General features: G+C 47.3%; 1 protein-coding gene across 1 annotated transcript in view; it reads right to left on the bottom strand.

Annotated features, from left to right (window-relative positions):
- Positions 1-392: 392 nt before the first annotated feature.
- The window catches only part of LOC134932795 (adipocyte plasma membrane-associated protein-like), a 61519-nt gene continuing 41956 nt past the window's right edge, over positions 393-19955 (bottom strand). Inside the window, exon 9 of the mRNA XM_063927546.1 lies at positions 393-754. Within this exon, the coding sequence (XP_063783616.1) occupies positions 542-754 (213 nt within the window). The 3' untranslated portion in view covers positions 393-541. The remainder of the gene's footprint in view (positions 755-19955) is intronic.

Below are 19955 nucleotides of genomic sequence, written 5' to 3'. Positions count from 1 at the left end.
TACAACTCACAACTACCATTATAAAACCTTAGGTGAACGGATACCTATGCCTGGTGCCAGTCATCCACCAGATATCCTATAATTATTCAGTGATCTAATAAATAAGCATTGGTGGAAAGGACAGGAATTATATAAAGAAGTCAACACATGCACAGAAATTGGGAGACATATTTTCAAAATACAGTCAGCAGGGGAAGTGTGGGTGTGGTGTCATCTGCTAATAACACTCCCCCCCCCCCCCCCCCCCCCATCAGCCAGAGTGTTGTGCAGCGTCATTGTGGCTTACTAGGCAGTTAATATGCATAAATTTCTGGAATAAATCAGGACACCTAGCTAGACATGAGCCTATTTTTGTTTGTCTTGATCTGCTATATTCATATTTCAACAAAAACACAAGTTTAAAATTTTATTACAAAAATAAAAAGTGTGCATTATAGGCCACAAACTACACCTAAAAAGACCGTAACCCACATGTTACATACAGCAAACCTCTGTTCAGAACAGAAATGGTAATTGCCTAACAGCCACAATACAGGTTCCATTATAATTTACTGTTTTTTGGTAAAACGACAAGGAAAGGCAAATCTGTGTTGCCCAAATACAGTTTTCCTTGGTGTTCATAGACATCGCTGATGGCCCATGTCACAATTCCATCAGGGTCATGGTAACTGTCCACTATTTCTCCATGTAGGTTCACCTCCAGGAACAGTCCATACTTCCTCAGCAATAAGCTGTATGCCGCAAGTGGGGTAATCTGCAAATGTCCGCAAAGCAGTATTAAAGGGTATGTTAAAGAGATGTAACACACCACCATTTGTAATGGACCTGCATCATTGCAATGCAAAAAACAGCTGACGTTATTAACTATCATCAGTGGGCACACAGATGCAATTCTATTACACTGGTGGCCAAATCAAGACCCAGTTTTGTTGTTGGATGAGGTGCACCATTCTCATGTTTACACAATGTTTAAAATAATACTTCACTATATCAATCATTCTTTCATATAACTTGTATATATTGTGTATGAAAATTACCCCGCGTTGTACACCATAGAGTCCAGATTATTCATACATTCTTACCGCTGGTCAACACAATGTGGTCTAATGTCAAATAATAACTGTTGTTTCTCTTCATTAGAAATAAGATCTACAATAATTGATCCTTGTGATAGCACGGTCATTCTCTATCACACTGTATGGGAGGGTATTTACGGTCTGTAACCTGCCTTTACGTACTACTCATACGGTTGTTACTCAGCGACCATCATAGTGCCACTGGTTATACAGCTGTAGAATTCTACCACCACCAGTCTATTTACACAGTACCTGATGTATGTAACATCTGCAGCTCCTCCCTGGGGCTTCTAGCTGGTTCCTCCTGGCCACTTACTTTGGATTAGGACTATAAGGTAGCAGACAGAGCACTACCTCTGAAAGGATATAGGGCCCAATTCAGACCTGATCGCAAAGCAAAATCTTTCTCTAATGGCAAAACCATGTGCACTGCAGGTGGGGCAGATAGAACATGTGCAGAGAGAATTAGATTGGGTGGGTTATATTGTTTCTGTGCAGGGTAAATACTGACTGCTTTATTTTCTCTAGCATCCATAAGGGATATTAGGGAAAACTAGTACGATGGGGTATAGACGGGGTCCAAAGGAGCCAGTGCACTTTACATTTCTTCAACTGGGTGTGCTGGCTCCTCCCCTCTATGCCCCCTCCCACAGGCAGTTTTAGAAAAAAAGTGGCCTCAGGAGAGGATGCACATCTCTGAGCTCCAGAGAGTTTTCTTCAATTTATTTGAAATCTTATTATTTTCGGTATGCTGTCTGTGTAGCAGCATACCTGCGCCGTGGGAGTTTGGGGGGAGGGGGGGGTGGTCACCGGCCTTTCGAGGTGCAGAGCCGCTTCCCCGCTGCAGGACCACCGTCCTGAGGGGTTGTTGTTCAGCGGGGCACTGCGCCTTGGCTAGCGCAACCGCAGCCCGCTGCACACCCCTAACGCTGCCTGAAGGTGACATCGGTGGTGAGTACAAACCGGGGGCTCCGCTAAGGGGGTCCTTCGATTCAAAGTGCGGCTGACCACTGGCGCGGCGTACGGGATCCTCCCGGGGGGAGGGGTCCTGCTAAGATCCCCGTGTAGAACTGGCACAACTGGGCTTAACTAACACTTGTGTGATGTTTTAAGCATAAAAGGATACTTGCCAGTATAATATGTATAGTAGCTCCAGAATCGTTACAGGGGGCGGAGCTACATCATAGCAGGACCTGAGGCATTTTGGCGCCTTCATCTGCTTACTGCAGCCATATACAGCACACACAGCGCTTCCTGACTCCTCAGCCGCGCTGGATCTCTGGTATAGGGTGTAGAAAGGGGGAGCGCCGCTTGTGTACACTATCTGGTTCCTATTTAGGACTTCATTTATTAGTGTTTACTGTGTTTTAAGAAGCTGACAGCCTCACTGGGGCTGTGCAGCTCAGGGTGTGCTGGGTCCTCTCACTCTGTGTCTACTCTCCCAGTGGGGCAGGCTTGCAGTTACTGTCTGTGTGTATGTTGTGTGCTTACTGTAAAATATGGGTAAACACAAGCTATGTAGTGTATGTCACACTAGATTCTCTCCATTATCTACTGACTCTGTTTCCTGTGAACAGTGTAGTCAATCTTCACAAATCAGTGAAGGGGCTGGGGGAGAGGGTCCAGAGCCCCACTGGTTAGGGTCTCTTAAGACTATGATGTCTGATATGTCATCCCAGCTCACTGCTAAAGTGCAGAAAACTCAGCTACTACAACAGGCTGTTGCTGATTTAGCTGCTAGGGCAGATGCACAGCCCCCCTCTCTCATGCAGGTCCTCAGAACCGTGGGGGTTTTTTTAAATCAAGTGATTTTTATTGAGTTTTGTGTCACAGAAACATAACAAAACATCAACATTGAAAATTAACTATAACAATAACAATTGCCATCAATAAACGGATATTTTCAGATCACAATTTGGTGTGCGTGTTAATTCTTATCGTATATATATCCACGACAAAGAGTATCCATATTATTACAAATGTCGCTCAGGTGCTTAATACCTGCCCGCCCAGCCTTGTGCTACTCCAGCGATCCCACATCTCCGTAAATCGAGAGGTGGAACCCCGTATTTTATACATATGTCTCTCATGACGAATTACCTCGTTCACCAACGCCCTCCAGTGCTCCACCCTAGGTACACCAGCAGAGAACCAGACCCTAGCGATAACCACCTTAGCTAGCGTAGTGAGACACAGGACATATTTGTACAGTAAAACAGAGTGTGTTTCCTCCAAATCTAACCCAAATAAACATATACCAGGATCTAATGTAGGGAGGGACGGTGCTGTCATGATCACATCACATCACACCACACTTTATGCCAGAAAAGGGAAATCTCAAGGCAATCCCACAGTAAGTGCCAAAATCCGGCATCGGCTGCCCGACACCTGGGGCAGTTAGAATCTTCCCTAAGACCAGCCCTCTGCATAGTAACCGGAGTGCGATAGGCCCTGTGTAGAATGTAGAAAAAAACCTGTTTATACCTTATACATGGCGTAGTGTATTTAAGGGAACTCATAATCTGGAGCCACTGCTCATGGGACAATTGCCCCAAATCAGTCTCCCATTTAATACGGAGATTATTTAATAGATCGGGATAGCTATTATTATTTAAAGCAGCATATATGGTAGACACCTTCCCCCTCTGACTCAAAGAAGTAAGCAGCGTCCTGACAGGTGAGTCAACAATCAATGGTGGGCCGTGAGGGAATTGGGTCTGTACAGCATGTCTAAGCCGAAAATACCGGAACATAGCAGTGTTAGGTACATCAAATTCGATCTTCAGTTGCTGAAATGACTTCAGCACTCCACCGTGGTATAGCTGACCCAGTGCCATGACACCCCTAGCAATCCATATATTATCTAGCGACATCTCATATAGCTCAGGGTATGCACTATTGAACCACAGTGGGGTACAGGTATCATGTCCCTCCCAGTCATATAAAGTGTGCGCATAGCGCCAGATAAGCAAGGCTTGACGCAACAGGGGAGGCAAGCCAGACGTTGAGAGACCAGTAAGGAGAAGCTGAAGAGGAGAGAGAGAGAAAGCAGGAGAGCACTCCGTCCGCTCAGCCAGAAACCCCCTCACCGTAGTACCCAGAGAATCCCCGGTCCATTCACTCAGATGGGCCAGCTGAGCCGCCACATAGTATAGTCTGAGATCCGGGAGACTTGCCCCGCCGGACATCTGAGATCTGCATAGTGTTCTGATAGAGACCCGCGCTGGCCTGCCACTCCATATAAATGAGGATAAAACTCCCTCAATAACAGTAAAGATCTTCTTGGGGAGGTAGACCGGGGAATTGTGCAGAACATAAAGGAACTTTGGCTGCATCACCATTTTAAATAAATTAACCCTACCCAGGACAGACAATGGTAATTTTTTCCAGCTATGAGCCTTCTCTTTAAATGTCGCTAATATGGGGTCGATATTTTGGGCCACATAGCTACGCGCCATAGGAGTAATCCAGATGCCTAAATATTTGAACCGCAGTGTCCATTGCAAAGGATACGCCCCCCGTGTGTTTTCAGGGAGAAGGCCAGAAATAGGAAAAATGTGGGATTTGTCCCAGTTAATTAGCAGACCGGAAAAGATACCAAAATTCTCCACTACCTGTAACACTGTTTGTAGGGAGTCATCAGAGTCCTGCAGGAAAAGAAGCATGTCATCCGCGTATAGCGCCACCACATCTACATGACCCCCAATCTCAACTCCCTTGACCCCGCCATTACTGCGCAGCAGGGCGGCCAACGGCTCCACGGCGATCGCAAACCGTGCAGGAGAGAGGGGGCAACCCTGTCGAGTGCCCCTCTCCAACGCAAAAAGCTCAGACGTGAAACCATTGGCCGTCACACGAGCCACAGGCAAGGAATACAACAACTGGATAAAGCTAATAAATCGAGGGCCAAAAGCAAATTTCTCCAGCACCCCCCACAGGTACCTCCATTCTACGGAGTCGAACGCTTTTGCCGCATCAAGGGACACCACCACCGCAACCGACCCCACCATATCACTTCTCTGGAGATGACAGAACAATCTACGCAGATTTTGGGCCGTGGATTTACCCGGCATAAAGCCAGTCTGGTCTGGATGAATTATTGTTGCAATTACCAAATTCAATCGAGATGCCAAGATTTTTGCCAGTATCTTGACATCAGTATTGAGGAGGGAAATGGGTCGATAAGACTCGGGGAGCAGGGGGTCTTTCCCTGGTTTCAACAGGACAATTATATTGGCCTCGGCCATAGAACGCGGGAGAGCCCCACCCTCTAAGAGTAGTTCAAACAATTGTAAGAGATAGGGGGCAAAAAACGTACTGTATTTTTTATAGACCTCACCCGGAAGTCCATCGGATCCCGGTGCCTTAGACGCCAGGAGAGACAGGATCGCAGCCTCCACCTCCTCCAACGTGATAGGTGCATCTAGAGCCCCCGAGTCCTCCCGGGACAAGCATGGCAAGGTCAACTGAGACAAAAACTCCCCAAGCTGATCATCAGAGTAACCGGCTCGGGAGGCATAAAGCGAGGAATAATAACTACGGAAGGTCTCCGCCACCATTGATCCAGAATAACACAGTTGGCCAGCAGAGTTCTTCACACACTGAATTACTGTTCTAGGGGAATCAGACCGGGCCAAAAAGGCCAAGTAGCTGCCATTCATCTCCGCCTGAAAATACTGCTCATGTCCCGCAAAAAGGAGTCTACGCCTGGATTTCTCAAATAAACAATCCGACCACTCACTCTGCGCGTTCTTCCACAACAACTCATCAGACCGCAAATGGGTAATAAGATATTGAGATTCCAGCTGCTGGCACAAAGATTCCAACCGCACCTCCTCCCTCTTACTGAACGCTTTAACTTCAGAGATCCGCTTTATAAAGGAGCCCCGCAAAAACGCTTTAAAGGCATCATGCTTCAGCGACAGAACACTGTATAGGGGATAAATCAGGAGAAACTAAAACCAAATCAATACGAGAAAAAGCATGATGGGTAGCGGACTGACAGGAGAAATGAGTGGCCCCAGCTCCCCCACCAGTCTCGCGAACGAGGTAGGGGACGCCAGGGGAGGGGAAGACGCAACAGACTCCCTCCACCTGTCCATACCACTATCCATAACATTGTTAAAATCCCCTAGGCATATCACAGGGGTAGCAGGGGACCGGGCCAGGAAACGGGCAGCGTGACGGAGAACCTCATTATTATATGGCGGGGGGACATATACTGCTAATATATGAAACAATCAGCAGTTAATATGGGCTTGTAGGAAGACGTATCTGCCATATTGGTCAGTTTCACAGTCATCCAGATGAAATTGTACTGACTTTCTAATCATTACAGAAACGCCTCTGGCACTGCTAGAGAAAGTGGAATGATACACGTGACTAACCCATGGTTTTTTAAGTGCCAACACCCTACCTCCATGCAAATGTGTTTCAGAAAGACAAATTATGTCCGCCTGGTATTTTTTAACCTGAGTCAGGACCAACGATCTTTTGATTTTTTCATTCAATCCCCGAACGTTCCAGCTGAGCAGACGGAGCCCCTCAGAAACAGCAGACATAGAAATCGTAACGGAAAGGGGTAACAGGATAGATCAAAGAGACATACAGCAAAACCTGGCATCGCAACATAGCAAGGCTGAGCAAACAATAAATAGGGACAGGAGCAACCAATCCCCCTACGTCCCAGGAGGCAAAAGAGCACAGAGCAATATCATACAGAAATAACGCGTCATTGCAAAGTACGCACAGAACTAAAAAATTATAGCTTAGAAAAAAACAAACTACCCCCCCCCCCCCCGCACCCACCCTGTATCACCTCGCAAACTTAAGGCATACCTGGATCCCGTAACTCCCATTAAGTAACCAAACTAAGGGATAAGGGCCTAACCAAAGAACCTAAGGAAAAGCCCTTACACTATTTTCGGTAAGAGCTCTCCACAACTCGTAGAAAAAAGTAGTACCCCAACCCTGAAAAAAGAAAAAAACAACATTGCCAGGCACATGCCCCATTACAAAGCAGCAAATAGCAGTAAAATAATGTGGGACTGACCGTTACCGCCATATCATAACGATACAGAGCGAGCAATAACATAAATTTGCCCCACTCCCATACGCCCCACATTGCATATATCCTCACATTGCATTTATATTCACAGGAATATGCATTAGATAAATAGAAACAGCGGTGCAAAAAAACTGAAAGCAGCCTCAGAGCAACAACACATCATTAAGGAGGGCGTGGTTGACGCTCCAGCCATGCACCAGCATCTTGAGGAGATGTGAAAAAATGTGTGGTGTTGTTAAGCACCACCCGCAACTTGGCTGGAAACATCATAGCATATTGTATATTGCGGTCTCTGAGCTGACGCTTGACTTGAATAAATTGAGATCGGCTCTTTTGCACCTCCAGGGCAAAATCAGGAAATACGGAAATATTATGTCCATCTTGTTGGATAGGGCCCTTTGTTCGGGCCAGACGGAGCACAGTGTCACGGTCCTTGAAATGCAGGAAGCGTGCAATAAATGTTCTGGCCGGGGCCCCCGGTGGCGGCGGTCTAGGCGGGAGCCTGTGCGCCCTCTCCACCGCAAATTGAGAGGTAAATGCCTCCTTGCCAAACAGATCAATAAGCCACCCTTCAAGAAATGACTTCGGGGAGTTGCCCTCCTCTCTCTCGGGCAACCCGACAAATCGGACGTTGTTGCGCCGCAATCTCCCTTCTATATCTGACATTTTAGCCTGCATAGACGTCACTTGGGTAGACAGGTCCGCCACTCTCAACTGCAAGGGTGGAGCAGCATCCTCCAAAACCGATATCCGATGTTCAGTTTCACCCACACGCTCTCGGATCTTCTGCATATCCTGCCTTAGCAGAGAAACATCCATTTGTACTTGCCCAATCCGGCCCGTGACCCTCTGTTCGGACGCAGAGATTGCCTGCAATATTTGCTGGGTAGAATGCACCTGCTCATCATGGTCGGAGGTGTCCACCTCGGCCGCAGGCGAGGTCGGGCCGGCTTCACCCCGCTTTGCCGACGTAGATGCCTGCTGTGATCTGGCAAATTTCTCCAGTTTCGCAGCAGCGTTAGCCGCACTCTGTCCTCCCTTCACCATGGTGCCCCTGGACGGGAATGCAGATCCACAGGAGTATTACAGCAGGTTCAGCACACGGGTCAGGGCCGCCTAGGCTGGGCAGATATGGCACCCCAAATAAACGGAACAAGTATGTGGGCACACTGCAGATAGTCAGGAAGCAGGTGTACGTTGTGTAAATTGCAGCAGAAGAAAAGCCGAGTCAGGGACACCCAGGCTATCACCACAGGATAACAGGCAGCTAATGTAGGGCAGCCGGTTTCAGTGAAGTATATACAGTCCATCCAAGAGAAAATATAAAGGACACTGGCTTTGCGAGGCCTCGTGGAAGTATTAAGCCCAGGAGGGAGACAGGATGGCAACCACAGTCATCGCTCCGCACAGCACCGCAGGGGGAGAAGGAGCAGCAGGGCTAAGAATGGCGGCTTTTCGCTGGCTTTTTTCACCCGGGCTCGGTCTCCAGCGTCACCGCAGCGGGGCTTCAGGCATGCACCCCCACCGGACCCAGCAGATAGTAGGGCCCTCTCCCCTGCAGCCCCCAGCCATAGGACCAGCTCACAGGCACCGCCGGGCGCGCGGACACGCGCCTCTCCCGGAGCTCCGGCGGCGGCCGGCGGGGAGGCAGGGAGCCAGGGACCACGCTGGAAGGTCCACAGCAGCACAACGGGTCAGCAAGGGCAGCAGCAGAGGCAGCACACACTCAAGGGGCAGCTGGCAGGGAGCAGGATCCACGGGTTGGGGAAATCGGATGGGTTTACAGGATTTTTAGCGGAGAGCTAAGGCTGCACACCGCTACTCCATACCGATCCAAGCCACGCCCCCCCTCAGAACCGTGGTTTACCTGCTATACTATCTGATACAGATGATGATATACAGGATGATGGGGATGACCTGGATCCCGTTGGTGGGGATCCCGATTCTGCTCAGGGTATTGAACCCCTCATTTTGGCCATAAGGGATGTGTTAAAGCTCCCCCTAGAGGACGCTGCTTCACAGCAGTTGTTTTCTTTGTACAGAACAGACCTAATGTCACTTTCCCTAATTCTCCAGAGTTAGATGACTTATTCAAACAGGCCTGGAAACATCCAGACAAAAAATTCCAAGTGTCCAAAGAGCTTTTGCGCACTTTCCCATTTGCACCTGAAGGTAGAAAATTTTGTGAGGAACCCCCTGGGGTGGATGTCTCAGTGTCTCACCTGTCTAAAAAGGTGGTGCTACCCCCTTCGGGCTCTTTTACCATGAAGGACCCTGGGGATAGGAAGATTGAGACTACACTAAAGTCTATATACACAGCAGCCGGTATAGCACAAGGACCGGTCATTGCGGGTTGCTAGATGACCCATGCTATTCATTCCTGGGCCCCTCAAATTCAAGGAGGCCTCTCGGGGTATATGTCCTTAGTTACTATGGTAACCCTCCTGAAGCACATTCAGGACACTACCCGTGTCCTCTGTGATTCACTCAAGGAGATGGGGAGTATTAATGCTCGGACTTCTGCCATGGCAGTGTCGGCACGCAGGGCCTTGTAGTTGTGTCAGAGGATTGTGGACGCAGAATCCAAATGCTGTGTGGAATCCCTCCCCTTTTCTGAGGAATGTCTTTTTGGGGTCGAACTGGATAACTGGATTTCCAAAGTTATGGTTGGAAAATCCACGTTTCTCCACTCTGGGGCCCGCCGGCGAGACGCTCCTATCAGGGGCCATCTATCCAGTTCTTTTGGTCTCACAGGTTTCGATCTAAGGGCAGAGGTGCCTCCAATGTGGCTAGAGGCACCAGAGGTAAGTCCAGAAAACCAGCAAGCACCAGTTCTCAGGAACAGTCCACCGGTTCTGCTTCCACTAAGGCCTCAGCATGATGGTGCCCACCCACCCCGAGGGGACCTCGAGGTGGGAGCTCAACTGCGTCACTTCAGCCGCGTCTGGGAGGCTTCTTGTCAGGATGGCCTGGGTCAGAGATCTTGGTTTCTCGGGGCTACAGGCTGGAGTTCGATAGTACTCTCAACCCACCCCTTTCCCCTCAACGATTTTTCAAATCAGGCTTACCAGCTTTAGAGGATATGCAAGTTACGTTGAAACAGGCTATCCGAAAGTTGGTTCAGTCCCACGTCATTGTTCCAGTACCACTACCGCAATGCGGCAAGGGGTTTTACTCAAACCTGTTTGTGGTGCCGAAGCCGGACGGTTCGGACAGACCCATTCTGAATCTGAAATCCTTGAATCCATATTTGAGGGTGTTCGAGTTCAAAATGGAATCCCTGTGAGCAGTGATTGCAGGCCTGGAAGAACAGGAATTTATGGTCTCCTTGGATATCAAGGACGCCTATCTCCATATTCTGATTTGGCCGCCTCATCAGGCGTACCTACGGTTTGCCCTGCTGGACGATCACTTCCAATTTTAAGCACTGCCCTTCGGCCTGTCTACTGCCCCGAGGGTATTCATGAAGGTGATGGCGAAGATGATGCTTCAACTCCGGGTCAAGGGGGTTAATGTGGTACCTTATTTGGACGATCTTTTAATCAAAGCAGGATCCAGGGAGCTTTTGTTGCTCCACATCGACCGCACCATCCATCTTCTGTCAGACCATGGGTGGATCCTCAACTTACAGAAGTCCCACCTGGAGCAAACTCGGCTCCTGTTCCTGGGGATGTTGCTGGATACTGTGGCCCAGAAGGTATTTCTACCAGAGGACAAGGCGAAAACACTTCAGGAGATGGTCTACATGGTGCTCTGACCTACTCAAGTGTTCGTACATCTTTGCATAAGATTCTTAGGCAAGATGGTTGCCTTATACGAGGCGATCCAGTACGGGAGGTTCCATGCCAGAATGTTTCAGTTCTGAGCAAGTGGTCCGGCTCACATCTACAGATGCACCGGATCAGTCAGCTGTCACCGCAGGCCAGGATTTCACTCCTGTGGTGGCTACAGTCCTCCAATCTCCTGGAGGGCCGGAGTTTTGGGATTCAGGATTGAACCCTCCTCACGACGGATGCGAGTCTGAGGGGATGGGGAGCTGTCACCCAAGGGGCACAGTTCCAGGGCAGGTGGTCTTCCCATGAAAGCCTCCTTCCGATCAACATTCTGGAACTTTGGGCGATCTCCAATGCTCTGTTTAAGCCTCTCCTCTACTCCAGGATTATGCAATCCAGGTACAGTCTGACAACGCCACGGCGGTGGCGTATATCAATCGACAAGGAGGGACAAAAAGCAGAGCCTGCATGCGAGAGGTGTCAAAGATACTCCTCTGGGCAGAAAGAAATGCAAGAGCCATGTCAGCAATCTTCATTCCGGGTGTGGACAACTGGGAGGAGGACTTCCCGAGTCGTCACGATCTCCACCCGGGGGAGTGGGGACTCCACCATCTGCTGTTCCAGCAGATCATCAACCGGTGGGTTTGCCCACAAATAGACTGATGGCTTCTCATCTCAACAAGAAACTTCCCTTGTATTGCTCATGGACCAGGGACCTTCAGGCGAGGGCAGTAGATGCACTGACGACGCCTTGGCCTTACTGGCTGGTCTACCTGTTTCTGACGATTTCGTTGCTCCCAAGGGTGCTCAAGCGAATCAGAAATCAGGGAGTACAGGCAATTCTGATTGCCCCGAATTGGCCTCGAAGGGCATGGTACGCGGATCTGCTGGACATGTCTGTGGAAGACCCTTGGCCTCTACCACTCCGAAGAGATCTTCTTCAACAAGGACTGTTTGTCTACCCGGACTTACGGCGACTTCGTTTGATGGCATGGAGGTTGAGCAGAACATCCTAGCTCACAAAAGCATTTCCAAAAAGGTTATTGCCAGGAAACCTGTGACGTCAAAAGACTATCATCATATCTGGAGAAGATATGTCTCTTGGTGCGAGGAACGCACATATCCGCCTGCTGAGTTTCACTTGGGACGTTTCCTGCAGGCTGGTGTGGATAAGGGCTTACGTATGGGTTCCATTAAGATCCAGATTTCAGCCCTCTCCATTTTCTTCCAGCAGAAATTGGCAGTGTTGCTGGAAGTTCAGACCTTCTTGCAAGGGGTACTCCGCATCCAACCATCTTTTGTGCCGCCTACGGCACCCTGGGATTTGGATGTTGTCTTAGCATTTCTACAGTCCTCCTGGTTTGAACCTCACATGGAAGACGGTGATGTTACTGGCCCTGGCTTCTGCTCTTTGTCTCTCAGAATTGTGAGCCTTATCGTGCAAAAGTCCACACTTGGTTTTTTATGAGGACAGACCGGAGCTCCGGACGAGACAGCAGTTCCTGCCGAAGGTTGTCAACGCGTTTTACCTGAATCAACCTATTGTGGTTCCGTCCAGTTCTGACGCTTCTGCTCCTCCGGATGCATTGGATGCTGAGCGTACTTTGAAGATCTATGTCAAGCGGACAGCTCGGATCAGAAAGACGGATTCCTTGTTCGTGCTCTATGATGTGCAGAAAAAGGGTTGTCCTGCTTTGAAGCAGTCCATTGCTCGTTGGATTATGCTTACTATCCAACAGGCTTATGTGTTGGCAGCCTTACCTGTTCCTAAGTCTCAGAAGGCCCACTCTACAAGATCAGTGGGCTCTTCCTAGGCGGCTGCCCGTGGAGTCTCGGCCTTGCAACTATGCCGAGCTGCTACCTGGTCGAAGAAGAACACCTTTGTGAAGTTCTACAAGTTTGATACCCCGGCCAAAGAGGATACCCAGTTTGGGCAGGCGGTGCTGCAGCAGTCTTTGCACGTTCCCGCCTGTTCTGGAAGCTTTGGGACGTTCCCATCGTACTAGTTTCCCCAATATCCCTTATGGATGCTAGAGAAAATAGGATTTACCCGTAAATCCTTTTCTCGTAGTCCATAAGGGATATTGGGCACCTGACTCAGTGCTCAGGTTTTAAGGGATTCCATGCTTGAGCACAGGTAAATTAATTAGTACCTCAGTCAATTTGATTTAACCAACTGGATTCCAGCATGGATATCCTTAAAACTTGGACTGTAATGATGAAGTTTGGGAAACTGGTTTATACAACATTACAGCCGTGTCAGCATTTTCCTGTCTGGCTAATGCTGTAGAAATTTTGACTGTCACCAGCATTACTGATGATCACACATGTATCCCATAAACGGAGGTGACACAATAATTATGATTATCTGCATGGAAAGGTCTCCTTAACTTGCATGGCATGGTCGCATCAGATACAACCACACCAGGCTGGGCTTTCCCCGACAGCAATTGCTGCTGTCAGAGGGACTGCTGCTCTCTGCTTCCTGGTTCCCTCTCCCCCAGTGCCTGCCTTGCTTTCGATTACTGCTGATCGGTCAGCCCGGCAGCACCCCCAACCCCCAGTACAGACACTAGCAGTCGCTGGGGAAATGTGAAAAAAAGCAGCCTCTCACTTTCCCAAGGGGATCCAGGGGCTCCTGAGAAGACTTGATGCCTGTAAACGGAAGTCGCGATGTCATGTTCATCGATGGTCGCAACGTTCTGGCTATCGATGTTTGCACTGATGGGGTTATTTTTTATAATTTTTTTTTTTTTTTAAGAAAATCATTGATGTTTGCACCAATGTTTTTAAAAAATATATATATTTAAAAAAAAAATTAAGAAAATCATTTTGTACAATGTGTATTTTGTCAAAGTCAGAAAAATATCTCTATGCACACTGCCATATTTGCACCTCATTCAGGTCCGCGCTGCGCATGCGTGCGCTCTCCCGTGAGTGCGCATACCCGCTGTTGCGTGCACCCGCTGGTGCTCGGTATGCGTATTTACGGTAAAGTTTGTGTAGTCGTAGCGTGCGACTCAATCGTTACATATTTTCACTAATAAGGTATTTTATAGATCATGGTCCCTTTGATAGATTCTGAAAGTTTGGTTAACATAGCATGTTCCTGAACGGAGAGATTCCTCTTTGTATTGTACGAAGGGTCTAACAGGGGTCATACAGTAGTGTTTGGTACCCATCGGAAGAGTATTTAAATAGCAATATTCCGGTGTTGGTTTGGAGCGGATTAATCGCTCGTGCGAATAGTTATGGACATAAGAAGTTTATGTCCATTTACTATTATTTGTTCTTACTTAGTCATGCGGCGGGAAACCCAGTATCCCACCCACCTGAACAGTTGGAAACAGTCACAGCCCACCTGTATGAATCAACCTATGACCTTTTGTTATAATGCGAAGCCAAATTCCTGTGTCCAATGGACAATGAGATTGTAGGGACCATTGAATTGTATTGTGTGTGGGGCATAAATAGGCAGGCCGACCATATCCAGATTCACTCTCATCAACGGTTCTCATTGCTGATAATCGGGAGCTGGATATCGAGGCGCATGCGATCGTTCCCCTTGTGCGTAAGTTTTCTCCGTAATCATATTGTCTTACTGTGAGCCATCTCTCTCTCTCTCTCTCCCTACTCTTTCTCTCGTATTTTCCTTTAATTGTATTGTATTGTATTTCCCGTGTAGTTATCTGGTTAGTTAGTCTATGTTATATTGTAGTGTATCATTTGTACTGTGATTCCTTTTGCAAGTATAATAGTTATAATACATATAATAGGTTTTGGACCCTAAGCCCAGGTATCTGTGTATTCTTTATAGGGTTAAGTATTCTCTGAGCGTCGGTGACGCTCAAGCAGCTTTGTAGTTAATCAGGTTACACCAGGTTGCACTTACACTCTGTCTCTACACTAAGGTATACTGTGTATCTCATTGTTAAAGGTATAGATATAAAGGTTTTAACGTTGTAAGCGTCTGCACCGCTGGTGATCTCCTCGTGGTCCCGAGCGTACGCTACGCTATAGCGAATCATTACGTTAGTCGGCAGCCAATAGCGTGCCTGCCTGTGATCACTGGGCCGTAAGCGAACGTGACGCTTGAGCGTCTCGACTACGGTTGAGCGATCGCTACACAACTTGCGTACCCTTACGGTACTTCTTACGTAGATAGCGTACAGTGTTCTCAGACCTCTTAAAGTGTTTTATATACGATAAATATTTAGCTTTATCAATTGGCGGCTCGCCCGTCCTTCACATATCTGCACTAGGTAGATCAGCAGACATTATCCCTCAGCAAAGGGCGGGAGGTTGTATCCCTCGTAGTGCTGACAGGATAAGCGTCTGCTTCGCTTAGGTAAAGAGTGCTGAAGGAATCCGGGAACCGGAGGTAAGAACAAAACGCTAGTGTCTTTTAAAACTGTTTATTTTTCTGTCTTGCGTACACACGCACGCACACATATATATATCTGCATTTCTTTTTCATTTGTGTATTTTCGTATATCACTCTCCTGTCTGCCAGTTTTATAGTTGATAAAAGTGCTAAAAGAGAGTTGCCGTTATTTCATAGTTTAAGAATAGATAACATCGTTAAAGGATAGACAAACACACAGTTTTGCCTGGGAGATAAGGCGAAGTCAGTGTGTTGTGTGGTAGATGATCAAGGATCATCTACATTGATAAAAGTATAAATTGTGTTACGGTGGATCTTTGCTTTGCGTATACGTGTCTCTAACAAAGACTTGCGTACGCAATCCAAAGGCCGACGCACGCAGCGTACGTTACGCAACGGAGCGTCCGGTTACGCCCACGTAGCTCAAGTCACGATAAGTTGATTTTTAACGCAAAGCGATAAATAACGCGAGGCGAGAAATAACGCAAGTCTATTTTTGGGTGTCCGAAATTTAATTAACAGATCCTGCTCCTAATTGGTAACACACCTGATCTAAAGAAAAATTTCTGCGCAGAAATAGAAATAGAAACAAAAGTGTACATGTGATGAGTGAGTGTTTTTACAATTTTTAAAGGCTGAACCACAAGAAAAGTCGAGTACTCGTGAGGTACATGCGTGTAAGTGACGTGCACGGTGGCTAGGGAGGCATCCCTGGTTAAATATACAATTTTGAGCATTAGAGTATAGCAGACCAGGAGGTCATACTGTAACAAGACCAGGAGGTCATAGCAGACCAGGAGGTCCAGGTACAGCCGACAAGGAAGTCCGCTATACAGTTCACAGGCACAACACCGAAAAGGGTTGGTGCAACACCCATATAGGCCATATAAGCTCTGGCTGAAGGAATTCGCAGCCGTAATTTTCGATTCCATTGGTCTTTCCGTACATAAGCTTAGTTGTTTGTGTACTGAACGATTGGACCGCACGTAATTGTGTACATTAGTAATCTGACCTAATACCATTAGAGTAAAGGGGTCACAAACGCTATTTGTACACTCTAACGTGATTTGTGTAATTTTTTATTTTAAGGGAAGTTTGCTGCTCACTCAGGAACTATCCAGCAACCAATAGTTACTGGAAAGAGTAAGTGTTCTTCGGATAACCCTCGCAGGTTCCAGTAAATAGAGGTTCAGGTCGCAGGGGCCCTAGGTCGAGTACGCCAGCACCATATCGGTGTGATCAGGTCGTATTGGTCGGCGTGAGCGAGTGAGTGGGGTACTCGGTAAACCGCCACCGTCAGCCTATTTTGGACATTTGGTTTTGCGTAAGAGTTGGCTAAATAAAGCAACACTTTCGAACTATGGGGGCCACTTGTTCAGGTAGGGGGCGATCAACCTCGGTTCGGGTTGATTCAGTGGTCCGACCAATTGGGTCGGCCAGGTATATAATGTGTGAGAAATATGGAAGTCACACAGAAACTTTATGTGATGAATGGGAGAGAATGACTGTACATGACGGGGAGAAATTCCCAAGAGTAGGGAGCTTCAGCTCAGAAGTGTTACAAAATTTAAGGAGGAGGATATGTCTCATAAAATCAACAAAGAGACGAATCCAGCATTATGATTATTTACAGTTGTGGCAACAGGAAGGTGAGATACAGAGAGGTTTGGCTCAGGCGGCGGGATCTGGCTCTAACAGAAAACTGATTGCCACGGCCCCACCGCCACCATACATATCAGGAGAGAAGTTGATTGCGGAGAAAGACGCACTAAGGTGTAACACAAAATCACTTAGTAACTGTGTAAATGTTAATGATAATGTTAACCCATTAACCCATGCAAGTATTAACCCGTGCAAGTTGTACCCTGTTTTGAACTTTCCTCAGGAGTGTGATCAAGAGGACGAATCGGCAACGATTTCAGCGCTCTCTCTAGCAGCCACCATAGCAGAGACCACAGTAGGCACAGCTCCACCCACGAGATTAGTAAAGGCCCCTAGCGGAGGGATAGGTGAGGTCGTATCAACTGGTAAGTACGGCACCATGCATTATGCTGAGACTATTTCACCACAGCCTGTAGAATCTACACAGAATGAGGTTGTTAGAATTACACCTGTTAGAGTAATAGCAGTGCCAAATGGGAAAACAGACACATCAGGAGCCACTCCCATTAGGAACATTGCCATGTACACCCCATTTTCCCGAATGGAATTAAGGACCATAGTGTCTGAATTTCCTGACCCTAGAAAAGACTTAGTTGCCAGTCAAAAATACATCAGAGACTTAGGTAACACTGTAGAGCCCAACAATAAAGACTGGCAGATATTGCTGAGAGCATGTTTACCCTCAAATGTCGACGCAACTCAATTTTTAGCTGATTGCGGACTAGATCATGATGTACCTCTTACAGATGTGTACAACCAAGATAATGTGAAAAGAATAAACTTGCAGTTAAAAGAGTATTTCCCAGCAGTAGCTAAATGGAATAAGATATTCTCCATTAAATAGAAGGAGTCAGAGACAGCTGCAGAGTATTTTCACAGAGCATTATTAGAAATGGCAAAATACACAGGCATAGAGGACATTAAAACAGACACAAACCATCGGGAAGTAGCAGTATTGGTACTGATGGATGGTTTAAAAGAGTCATTGAAGACTAGGGTACAGACCACACAACCATGTTGGCGAGGTCTGTCTGTGGCTACTTTGAGAGAGGCTGCTATTGATCACGATAGAAACATCACCAGACACAGGGAACAACAAGGTGATAAATTAATGTCAGTAAGTATACAGGCTCTGACCACAAGGCAGCCTTTGTTTGTATCACCAAATCCTGTGGGTAAGTCAAGTATGGTTACTTGTTATTCTTGTCACAAACAGGGACACATGGCATGAGATTGTAGAGTAAAGAATCCACGAAACTCATACCAACCCCCTAGACAACGACACGACACACGACATTGGGATCGGGGTCCACAGAAACGGAGTTATGAGCCACATACAGGGGAAACAAAAAGATATCCCCCGAACAGAGACTGGCATGCCTCTGGTAGTTCCCAGCTAACTCCCTCACAAGTAGTTGCTGCCAGCGGGATTCAGGAAGGTCACCATACCCAATAGGGGTGTGGCCATACCTGTAATCTGCAGCCAGTAAAATGAATTGCCAACCTTGGAAGTGAACCCGAGATCGCAATTAATGTAGCTGGTAAAACTTTAAACTTTCTTGTAGACACAGGGGCGGCCAAGTCAGTGATAAATTCGACAGTGGGCATGAGAACCACTGGTAGGACAATTCCAGCCATGGGAGTAACAGGAGTAGTCCAGCACTACCCTGTTAGCAAACCAGCCGAGATTACAATAGGGCCTTTGCATACCAAGCATTCCTTTTTGCTGGCTGCATCGGCACCAACCAATCTCCTGGGAAGAGACTTACTGTGTAAAATGGGGTGCGTCATTTATTGTACTCCTGAAGGTGTATTCTTGGACATACCTGAGAAACACGCTCAGGAAGTGCGAGACATGTTAGACTCCCCATCAAAATTAATGTCACATACCATTATGACAAATAGGAATCCATCCCAAATAGAAGAGATGACATCTCAGATACCAGAGTCACTTTGGACAAAAGACGGACAAGACACTGGATTAATGGCAAACGTAGCTCCAGTAGTTGTACAAGTAAAAGATGGTAGGATAGCTCCAAAAATCCCACAGTACCCTCTGAAGCCAGAGGTGGAGTTAGGAGTTTACCCAGTAATAGAGCGCTTGCTACAACAGGGCATTCTGGTAAGAACGTCCAGCACTGCCAATAGTCCCATCTTCCCTGTTAAAAAGAGTGGGGGGAGGGGTTACAGACTAGTGCAGGATCTAAGGGGGATTAACAAAATAGTTGAGAGTCAGTTCCCCGTAGTGCCAAATCCAGCTGTCATCCTAATGCAAATCCCTCCCACTGCCAAATTTTTCACTGTTATTGACCTCTGCTCCGCTTTCTTTTCGGTACCTCTGCACCCTGACAGCCAATATTTGTTTGCATTTACATACAGAGGAGTCCAATACACATGGACTCGATTACCCCAAGGTTTCATAGATAGTCCAAGTATATTTTCTCAGGCTTTGCATGATTGTTTACAGTCTTTCCAACCAGACAGTGGATCAGTATTGATACAGTATGTGGACGATTTACTGCTGTGTTCAGATTCACTGGAAGCATCTCTGAAGGATACGAAACAGCTCCTGTTTCATCTTTCAGACACCGGACACAAGGTGTCCAAAGACAAGTTACAATTATGCCAAACTAAGGTAAAATATTTGGGACACTGTCTAACACAAGGACTCAGACACCTGACCGCTGATGGAATCCAAGCAATTAGAGACATGACTCTGCCACAAACCCAGCAACAGATCAGAACGTTTTTAGGAATGTGTGGGTATTGCCGTAATTGGATCCCAGGGTTTTCCATTTTGGCGTTACCTTTGCAGGAAATGGTCTCCTCAAACAAACCTGATAGGATTTCGCATACAGACGAGTCCGAAACAGCATTTGAGAGACTTAAACAGTGCCTAACACAGGCACCAGCACTAGGTATGCCAGACTATGGAAAACCCTTTGAACTATACGGAACAGAAAGTGCTGGTTGCGCGGCAGGTGTACTAACCC

Source organism: Pseudophryne corroboree, chromosome 6, assembly GCF_028390025.1.
Source record: "Pseudophryne corroboree isolate aPseCor3 chromosome 6, aPseCor3.hap2, whole genome shotgun sequence".
In the NCBI taxonomy this organism is placed as follows: domain Eukaryota; kingdom Metazoa; phylum Chordata; class Amphibia; order Anura; family Myobatrachidae; genus Pseudophryne; species Pseudophryne corroboree.
This window is presented reverse-complemented; position numbering and strand designations above follow the sequence as displayed.